Source organism: Salvia hispanica, chromosome 3 (genome assembly GCF_023119035.1).
Source record: "Salvia hispanica cultivar TCC Black 2014 chromosome 3, UniMelb_Shisp_WGS_1.0, whole genome shotgun sequence".
In the NCBI taxonomy this organism is placed as follows: domain Eukaryota; kingdom Viridiplantae; phylum Streptophyta; class Magnoliopsida; order Lamiales; family Lamiaceae; genus Salvia; species Salvia hispanica.
This window is the reverse complement of record NC_062967.1, coordinates 15,468,041-15,478,488: the sequence shown is the minus strand read 5'-3', so window position 1 is coordinate 15,478,488 and position 10,448 is coordinate 15,468,041. Positions and strand designations below refer to the sequence as shown.

General features: G+C 34.7%; 2 protein-coding genes across 7 annotated transcripts; one reads left to right on the top strand and one right to left on the bottom strand.

Moving 5' to 3' along the window:
• Positions 1-597: 597 nt before the first annotated feature.
• LOC125214128 (putative pentatricopeptide repeat-containing protein At1g12700, mitochondrial) lies at positions 598-3,478 on the bottom strand. Of its 4 annotated transcripts, none has more exons than XM_048115025.1 (5): positions 2,022-3,478; positions 1,580-1,919; positions 1,442-1,479; positions 1,294-1,349; positions 598-976 (listed from the first exon to the last, which is right to left on the bottom strand). In XM_048115025.1, exons 1-2 carry the CDS (start codon positions 3,368-3,370, stop codon positions 1,610-1,612), a joined length of 1,659 nt encoding a protein of 552 aa, XP_047970982.1. In that variant the 5' UTR covers positions 3,371-3,478; the 3' UTR covers positions 598-976; positions 1,294-1,349; positions 1,442-1,479; positions 1,580-1,609. The 4 variants fall into 4 exon arrangements, with proteins under 4 accessions (XP_047970982.1, XP_047970981.1, XP_047970984.1 ...); XM_048115024.1 differs by having other exon boundaries at positions 1,580-2,850; positions 2,950-3,478; XM_048115027.1 differs by having other exon boundaries at positions 1,580-2,787; positions 2,950-3,478.
• Positions 3,479-4,080: 602 nt separating this feature from the next.
• On the top strand, positions 4,081-9,142 carry LOC125216388 (putative MO25-like protein At5g47540). 3 transcript variants are annotated; one of them, XM_048118081.1, is made up of 11 exons: positions 4,081-4,326; positions 4,814-4,975; positions 5,133-5,251; positions 5,613-5,687; positions 6,421-6,514; positions 7,621-7,680; positions 7,967-8,035; positions 8,181-8,279; positions 8,578-8,622; positions 8,710-8,812; positions 8,900-9,142. In XM_048118081.1, exons 1-11 carry the CDS (start codon positions 4,201-4,203, stop codon positions 8,977-8,979), a joined length of 1,032 nt encoding a protein of 343 aa, XP_047974038.1. In that variant the 5' UTR covers positions 4,081-4,200; the 3' UTR covers positions 8,980-9,142. The 3 variants fall into 3 exon arrangements, with proteins under 3 accessions (XP_047974038.1, XP_047974037.1, XP_047974040.1); XM_048118080.1 differs by having other exon boundaries at positions 8,894-9,142; XM_048118083.1 differs by lacking the exon at positions 4,814-4,975 and having other exon boundaries at positions 8,894-9,142.
• Positions 9,143-10,448: the final 1,306 nt, after the last annotated feature.

Below are 10,448 nucleotides of genomic sequence, written 5' to 3'. Positions count from 1 at the left end.
TTTTTTTTCAAGTATATTGCTCTAAGCATGTTTGTTTTGTTTACGTTTTGCATGTAAGGAAATGACACATTTAATATTACAGTAGCATATAGATTCACAAGGCCTGATATGAGTAGTCATGATGCGTACTTATTGTTGAATCGCTCTCGAAAATGACCGAACATGTGAGTGAAACGAAACTAATCGATAGAGAAACTCAATCCTATTATTACTAATTGGAAACGAAATTACCTTATCTTAATATATGTGTCCTAAAATATCCATTGAGGGTTCCTAGCTTTTTTCGGTATGAAATTACCTTATCCCAATGTATGTATTGAGGAAGATGAAATTAGACGAGTTCCCAAAAATTATTAATCCAATATAGATATAGATATAGGAATTGGGATGTGCATACACACAGAAACATGCGTATTTGCAAGCAGCTCCAGGATAAAAACGCACACTCGTGTTATGTCTGACTTTTGCATCTAACACCCCAAATGAAAAAATGAGACTATTTTTTTATGGACGGAGAGATTATAAAACTAATGCATAAAAGTAGGACTGACATTCCACTATATTTTTTAAAACACGAGTCAAGTCAGATGGTGTCAATTAATGGAGGGCGGAGAAAGTATCACTTTGCTTAGCTTATCCGGATAAAAAATTCACAAAGCAAATACAAGAAATATCTAATTTGGCGGCAATGAAAACTAGCTACTATACAAATACAGAAGCAGCCTTTCCTACAAATAGCAATTTCAATTGCTGATACTTATTTGACAGTTGAAGCAAAGCATAAAATGACCTAAACTTGTGAATGGTTGCTGCGGCAGTTCAATCATAAACTCGCTGTAAAACTAAAACTGGTAATCCTCGAATCGGAGTGTGCAGCTGGGCCTCAAAATCCCAGCTCCAGTGATTATGTGCAACATGTTGAGATAAAATCAATAGCCATAACACGTTCGGCCTCAAAATCCCAGCTCCAATGATTCTGGTGCAACAGTTTAGGCAAATTTTCATACGAACAACAACGCAAACAAACAAGTATTAAAATTAGTTGCATGTGTTGCTTCATCAATTTTAAACTAATGAACTATATTTACATTGCTCATTCACCAATCTAAGAGATCAAGAGTTAGAAATAAACATAGGCAAGGATTCTTAACAACCCAATTTACACCTGTTGATCTTGCAGTAACTTGTCATTCGTTCAGTATTATATAATTCAGCATATGTTTCATCATTGCAACAACGTTTTTTACATCACAACTTAAATTAATATTACATCATAAACTTGATCCAACTTACCTTGGTAGTGCAGCAAATAGCAGATGGCAGCAGCCAAACCAGTGTAGTAGTTCCATCTACTCAAGAATATTAATATGTAAATAGTCACAGAAAACTCAAAAGAAACGGTTACAATTATGTTAAGATCTTCAAAATAAAGAATAGTCACCAAGTTGATTCACTCTACGACCGGGCTGATTGAAACCTCTGTGGCAAAAACCAATGAAAAACACCAAAATCAGATAAGAAAAAAGAGTAGTCAGCTGCTCTACAACTCTGTAGTAGGAAAAGCCAACGACATACATACCTAAGAATACGTCATTACCAAAACTCTGTCTTAAACCACAATTCCCTTGGGCATAACTCTCTTCATCAATTTGAGAAGAAAATCATCTTCGGTTTGTCCTTCAGCTTGATCTATTAGCATTGAAAAGGTACCAGAATCTGCGGAGAATTCTTTTTGATGCATATCTTCGAGGATTGGTATTGCCTTGTTAAGTTCATTTTTCTTCAACAAATTCTGTACTAAAACGTTGTATGTCACACTATCGGGAGGACAACCACGGTTCTCCATCTCTTTAAGCAAACGCTTAGCGTTCTCCACATCACCTTCTTGACCGAGCAGACCAATGATAATTGTGTATATTCTACGAGAAGGTTGCAAACCTTTAGAAGGAAGTTGATTGAAAACATCTATTGCAACATCATGCCTTCCGTTTCTGCATAATCCATTAATAAGAACACTATACGTGACTATATCGGGAATAACTCCTTTCGCTTCAAATGTGTGTAAAAATGAAAGAGCTTCATCAATCTTCCCATCCCTACACAATCCATCCAACAATGTATTGTAAGTATACAAGTTAGGACTTACTCGTCGAGCTTCCATTTCGTTGAAAAGCTTCCAACCATCAGTAAATCTACCTTTGCCAAATAAGCCATGTAACATAGTAGTGTAAGTGTATGCATTATGCATCAAACCTTTAGAAGGAACGTTGCAAAAAATCCGCCAAGCTTCATTCAATCTTCCATGCTTGCAATATCCATTGATTAAGCTGGCATAGCTGACAATATCAGGCTTAAGACCACTTTCCGCCATGGAATTAAGCACTAGTTCTCCCCTACCCATTTTACCTCTCATACAAAACCCATCAATCAACGTATTATAAGTGATAATATCAGGACAAACATTATGTTGCATCATAACTTTTAACAAATCCTCGGCCTCTTCCGCCATACCCTCCTTGCAATATGCATCAACTAAAATATTGAAAGTGATCACATTCAAAGGCACATTAGAATCAACCATTTCATTCACCAAATCCTTAACATCTGCAAGTCTACCAACATCACACATCCCTTGGATCAATGAATTATACGTGATAACATTAGGCGAAAGCCCCTTATCAACCATCTTGGACAGAAGCCGAAAAGCATCATCCACCCTTCCGGTTTTGCACAAGCCGTCGATCAATGCACTATAAGCCCAAGCATCAAGTCTCCGCCCGGTTTTTTCTAATCTACGAAACAAATCATGAGCTTCAAAGATATGTCCGCCTTTGCAAAGCCCATCTATCACTGTCAAAATCATAATATTACTAGGCTCACATAGTTCCCAATCCAACACCTTCTTGAACAAATTCATGGCATCGACAACCTTTTTATCCAAAAACAGACCTTTGATGAGAGTGCCGAATGTCATGACATCCGGTTGGTAGCCGATCTTGATGAGTGTGCCCATTATAGCAAAACCGAACCCTACGCGTTTCAGAAGGCAATAGCAATTGATCGCAATGTTCATCGAGCAATCATTCATTGCGACACCCATTTGGCGCATTTCGTCGAACACATGGAGGGCAAAATTGTACTGCTTCAACTTGGCAGTGGCACTCATCAATTTGTTGTAATCGTAAACGGAAGGCTTCGGACGCATTCTAACCATTTCGTGAAACAATTTAACAGCATCATTCAATTGATGAACACAACTAAAATCTATACTACTACGCAGCTTAGGTGGAAAGGGCTTATCTTTAGCTGCAATTCGTCTTCTACCAACCAGACGTATTGCAGAAGCAGCTGTATTTCTGGTCTTCTTCATCGTTGGCTATAGGCTGCTGAAAAAGAAAAGGAGCCGAACAAAATCCTAAGAAAATTCTGTTTTACTTTGTTTCCTTGCCTCACTACAAAATAAAAGAAAAAGGAAAACAAAAATTGTTTATAATGGAGTACTACAGTTTTAAAAAGAAGGAAACTAGAAGTACTCATTCAAAAAGAATAAATTATAAAATTATAATAATGTCAAATTTCAACTTGTTAATCTATAGAAAAACAAAAATTCTACTCCCTCCGTCCACGAATAAGAGTCCCATTTTTCCATTTTGGTTCGTCCACGAATAAGAGTTCCGGTTCATAATTACCATAAATGGTAAAGAGACCCCACATTCCACTAACTCATTCTACTCACATATCATTTAAAACTAATATATACAAGTGGGACCCCTATTCCACTAACTTTCTTCCACCCACTTTTCTTAACATTTCTTAAAACCCGCGCCATTTAGAAATGAGACTCTTAATCGTGGACGGAGGGAGTATTTCGGTAATAATCCATCTGTTTCATAAAAACAGAAACTTTTTTTATTTTGATTTATTTTCTAAAAATAAAAAACTTTTATCTAAGAATTATTTTTTGCATATGAGATGAGACCTATTATTTATTTAGAGGAGTATGGAGATAGTAGTAATAAATAAAAGCTGAATTGATGAAGTCCGAATTGATTATCCAAAACAATAAAGACGAAAAAAACGCAAAACAGACATGCAAATATATGTAATGGTGTATCATCTGATCGACGTGATTCGATGATGATTCCCGCGAAAGAATTTACCTAAGAAATGAAATGTCATCACAACTAGCCGGAGATCACCATGAAGGCTTTTTTCAAGCCCAAATCCAAGACCCCCGCCGAATTGGTCCGCCAAGCTCGCGATCTGCTTCTCTTCGCCGACCGCGCCGCCGCCCCCCACATCAAGGACGCCAAACGCGACCAAAAGGTCCCCCTTTTTCGCCATTATTCTTATTTCACGTCCTAATCATATTCCTATGTTGATCTCAATTTCATTCTGCATTTAATTTCCCCAATTTATGTCAGAGGTGTGAAATTGAACGGATATTTCTTTCATTATGATTTTTATCTTAATTCCAGGCCCCAGGGTATTGAATTTAACCAAATTAGCTCAAATGATGGATATTATCTGGGGCTTTGGGTTGGGATGTTCCACACTTTCAATTCATTTTAGAAAACAGAGGATTAGTCTATCCAGCTTAATCCTTCTAAGTGATAACAAAAATATTCGAGTTAATCTACCTACCATTTACATTGATGGATTTATTTATTTTGAACTTACTTTACTATGCTTTCCTTCATATACTCATTCTCATGTTTTATCAATCTATTCTGTATTTTCATATTTATTGAATCAGGTGATTGTTGGAGTGTATATTTTGCGTTGTTTTTACTTTTTATTTTAATTTGTGTAGATGAAGGATCTGAACAAAGTTATCGGGGAACTGAAAAACATTCTTTATGGAGACAGTGATTCCAAACCTGTAGTAGAAACTTGTGCACAATTGGCAATAGAGTTCTTTAGGGAAGACAATTTTCGTTTGCTTATTACATGTCTTCCCAAGTTGAACTTTGAGGTAAATGCAGAGTATTTTTACTTTCAAGGTTAAAATGGTGGTGTTGAAAAGGAAACTATTTCTCTTGATTTTGAAATGTTTGAATCTACCGCGCCAAGATTTTTTACTGGATATTTCAATGGATGATTGTTACGAGTCACTAGATAATCTCTTGCAGACTCGCAAACAAGCTACACAGATTGTCACGAACCTGCAGGGGCAAAAACTACAGTCAAGGTTGATAGCTTGTGAATACATGGAAAGGAACTTAGCTCTCGTGGACATTTTGATAGCTGGGTAAGACTATGTGGATGATTTTGTTTGGGCTTTTGACTGGTATTTTGAACTGAATCTACACTTGGGAGATGTTTTTGGAACTTGGTGAGTTAGAAAGGAACTTAGCTCTCGTGGACATTATGCTACAATATAAGAAACTCTAATAGTTTTCATTTCTAACATCGAAACTTGACAACACATGACATCTTAATACTAGAAGGTTTAAACCCTTCAAACTCGACCAAGATAATGCACTTGATTTTGTTTCATGCTCGGAAAGTGTCATTTGCGTTTGATAGTGCGCATGATCTTCTTTTAATTGTTAAAAAAGTATATTTTTTAACCACACTAACTTATTTATATCTTTTCTGGTGGTCATCAGTTATGAGAATAACGATCTGGCATTACATTATGGTGCAATGTTGAGGGAGTGCATACGCCACCAAAGTGTTGCAAAGTAAGTTGATTATTCATTTTCCTTGTTGATTATATTAAACTGATTTGCAGAATGGGATCAATTTCCAGTATCATAACATTAACATGGATAATTGATCTTGTAAGTAAGTGATATTGATCAGCCTGGGTGTGGGCAGTGAGGAGTCCAGCTTATGGATAGTGCTTAAAGATATCACCAAGTTGTTTATCCTTATCTTTAGTTTGTCAGTTATCTTTAATTAAGAATCCCTTGTTTAATAGTCTTCTAAATTATCTTTGCCCTTTTGAGGATTATCTTTTGTCTTTAACTCCATTTTAATGAAGTGTAATAGTGAATTCATTCCGTGATAGATGATTTTTTCTCTATGCATAAACCAAGATTAAGTTAGTTTACAGGGTAAGCAAGGAAGCCAAATTGTAGTCTCCTCGCACCCCTAGACCTTCCCTCATCTCCGAATTTTTCCTTTATACAAGGTCGCTCTATTACCACATATGTGGAAGGGCTAACTTGTTGAATGATTCTTGTGTTCCTTACTGGAATCTGGAATTTTGTAGTTTAGCAAACCGTTTGGGCTGTTACCCACTGATTTAATGAACCAAAAGTTTCTGCACCTGCAGATGAGCACTTATGTCTCCTTTATTAAGCAGCCGGCATATTAGTATTAGCTCCATGTTTACCTTTAGCCTTTGCATTTTGTTATTAGTTGCTTTGTATGTTTAAATCTGGCTTACTAATTCTAGATTCTGCTTTAAAGGTACATTTTGGATTCACAGCATATGAAGAAATTCTTTGAGTATATACAACTCCCAAATTTTGACGTTGCTTCCGATGCTGCTGGCACATTCAAGGTTATGCATTTAAACTAATTAGTGAAATCGTACACTGTACTTTATTAGTTCCATTAGAAAAATTGCTGGTTCATCTGCAAGCTATTTCGGTTTTTTATTCTTTCTTCTGGAGCCTCAAATATTTGTTCGGGGATGGGATTCGTACCCTGGTCTCTCACCCTTGCAAAGGGAGGAATACCTCTAAGAATAAGTTCCTTGTATTATATTATAAGTATTGGGATGGTATCACTAGAAATATTAGTTGCTGTTTCTCATTCTCACATGCTTCTATAATCATGTCATATAGAATGGCATTGAACTGTGAAGATATATTAACCATATAATTTCTGTTAGATACTTATGAGTTGTGATAGATGAGCAAAATTTGGTAAAATGACCTTATATAAGTGAGGTGGTGTGTTATATTGCTAACTAATTCTTAAATTGCTAACTACAACTAAATAATATGCATTAGATCATTAGATCAAGGCACAAGATCATTTAGCCACGGATATTAATATAGTATTATAAAAATATTAATCAGGGGTATTAATGTCAATTAACAAAAAGTTAGTTATAACTAACTTTTTAAAAATATCCCAAAACTTTAAATGAGTATAACTATCTCAATTTAAATTATTTTTTTACACAACATATATCAAATTAAAGATAATTTTATAAGGATTCTAACGAGAACTCACTTGCATATGTTCCAATGTCAAAAATTGATTTTTTTTTTAATTTTCGTATTTTTTTCGTATCAGCTTAATGTAAATATTGGTATAAAAATATGTCAATATACTATGTATACAATGTCAATGCAAAATTGTGTTGACATGTTCAATGAATCACATTGATATATTTTATATACTATATTGATATTTTGATCAAAAATCCTAATTTTGGAAGTTTTCTAATCTTTTTAAATTTAAATAATAATAAAATAAAATTACACATGGCAATTTATAGACCACTAGATCTTTACATACTTATGGTTTTAAATTAGTTGTAGTAGCAAATAAAGGTTGAGTTGGCAATTGATCACTCCCCATATAGGTGATGTATTGTGCCTTTCCCTCATTGTACTGATTATGTCTGACATTCACTTATGGTATCTCTTGTTTTAGGAACTATTGACCAGACATAAGTCAACTGTAGCTGATTTTCTATCTAAGAATGATGACTGGGTTAGTAGATTTGTTTCTTCTTTCACTAATGTTTTATGTAATGTAAAAAAAGGTTTAGCATCATGACCGTTATATTTGTCTATCATCCATGTACGAGTTCTGCTGCCATGTCTTTTTATGAAGCTTAGTTTGTGCAAGTAATAATAACTGAAACAACTTCATCATATTATCATTTCAGTTTAAATTAACAATTTAATCATTTAAATTTCACAGAATGAAATGATGCTGATTTAGAACACCTTAACACATCGTGACTTTCTGATATATTAAATCATTTTCTTGCTAGTTCTTTGCGGATTACAACTCGAAATTGCTTGTATCTACTAATTATATCACTAGAAGGCAAGCTCTCAAGGTAATGATCATTCTCTCTCCGTTATCTGTTCTATTGGAGTATTGTTGCATTCTGTTTACTCTGTATATTGTAAGTGAAAACTTTCAATTATGTCTATTGCATCCCATTCCTGCTCAATTCTGATTTTGTTATGTACTTCTTTCAGCTCTTGAGTGATATCTTGCTTGAACGTTCAAATTCGGCAGTGATGATTCGATACGTTAGCTCGATGGACAACCTAAGGATCCATATGAATCTTCTAAGAGTATGATTGTCTGCTAATGCATTAGCCTCCTTCATTTAAAAGAAAAAGAGTACAAGGAACAAACAATTATAATCACAAATGCATTTTATTCATATAAATGTGGAAAGCACAACTTAAATTCATGGGTTATACTACAACTTGCTTCATCTGCATGAAATCTAGCTTTTGCCTAGAAAAAATTGTAAAACTCTAGCTCCCTTCCAAAATTTTAAAAAATATAAATGGATATATAGAATATTCTGATATCGCGATGTTAATTTAAACTCATGCACTCGCTCTTCATTTTTTCTTTTGACAGGAGTCTAGCAAGAGCATTCAGATTGAAACATTTCATGTTTTTAAGGTACCAATTCTAAAGTTGATCTAAGCTCATGGGAAATCAGGTGAGTTCACATGTTTTCATGGTTCTCATTCAACATCATATTGGTAGTTATTTGCAGCCAATCAGAACAAACCCACTGATATCATCAATATCCTTGTGGCGAATCGAACCAAGCTTCTTCGACTTATCGCTGATATTAACAATGACAAAGGTAATAGTGAAGTCTCATAGAGATCAATTTTGAGATTTTATTTCAAAAGGAAACTCTAACTGATCATGTCGCCTGCTGCAGCTGCAGATGATGAGAAATTTAATTATGATAAATCTCAAGTTATACGAGAAATTTCAGCCTTGAACTCCATTAACGACGATGGCTGAACCTAGGACAGAATCTTGGCTACGAATTTCTCTCATTTCAATGGAGTTCATGGAAGACATTTTGAAATCAGGAATCATTACCTATTTTTCATTTTTTAGCACAACCTATTACTTTCCAGAAGGAGTGAATAAAGTGAATCAGTTTAGCTATGTTAGACTTTAATTATTTTGCATCGTGTTTTTGAATTTTGAAATCTCAATATTGGAATTAAATAAACAAGACTTCTACCGAATCACTGACCGAGATATGGCGGGTCGACAGGCAACAGGTAGGAAGGATTAGTTCAGCAACACTAACATGGGTAGCCTTTTGAAGGGGTGAGACGTGGAACACTAGGTGCAGGCAGGCGTCGGCTGACAACTTGAGATGGATAAGTCACCAGACCAATATGTTCTAGAATTTTGAATGGGCCAAAACAATGGGGTTTTAACTTATGATTCTTAGACTTGTGCAACACCAACCAAGTTGCCCTGGCTGCAATCACCTTGCGGTGTCGAACCCGGCCAAGATGGAGAACCTTGCATGTAATTTGAAGTTGTATGAAACTGACGTGGCTAAGGTCACGTGGAAAAGTGTGGTGCACAAAATTTGCCCAAGGCCGGATGCACACAAGCTGAATTAAATGAGATGATTGTTACGAAAACAACAACTATATTGTAGGACCACCAAAGTGTTGGTTATCAGTGATACTCCAAGATTCTATTACGCAAATTGTATTTTATTATACTCGACAACGGTGTACGAAACACCAATACACAACACTATACCTCACAAGAACCCGAGGACACGCCTCTCACACTTAACTCCCCCGTACACACTCCACGCACACTTAGCTTTCTAATTGTGCACACTTAACAACACTAAATGCCTATTTATAGGAAACCAAGTCAGTCAAGAACCGACATTACTAATCTAGAGAAATCTAGTTAACTAATTCTACTTAATATAATAATACAAAAGATCTAATCTATATTTCATATCGGTGGAAGGGAGTAATCAATTGCTAACTCACTCTCTAGTTGCTAACTACAACTAATTTAAGATCATAGGATTTTAGAAATCTAGTGGTCTAAAATGTGTCATGTGTAATTTTCATTTTTATTAATTAAATCGAAAAAGATAAAAAAACTACTACCAAATTAAAGTTTTGGATGAAAATGTCAATATAGTGTTTTGAAAATATCAATACAATGCTTTGAAAATGTTAACACATTGCTTTAAGATTGACATTCTACATGTGTTATATTTACATATTTTATATAATATGTTGAAATTTGAAAAAAAAATTGAAAATTTTTGAATTTTTTTTCAAATTTTGACATCGGAACATATGCAAGTGAGATCTCGTTAGAATCCTTATGAAATTATCTTTAATTTGATATATGTTGTGTGAAAAAATAATTTAATCGAGAAAATTATATGCGTTTTAAAGTTATGTGATATTTTTCAAAAGTTAGTTACAACTAAA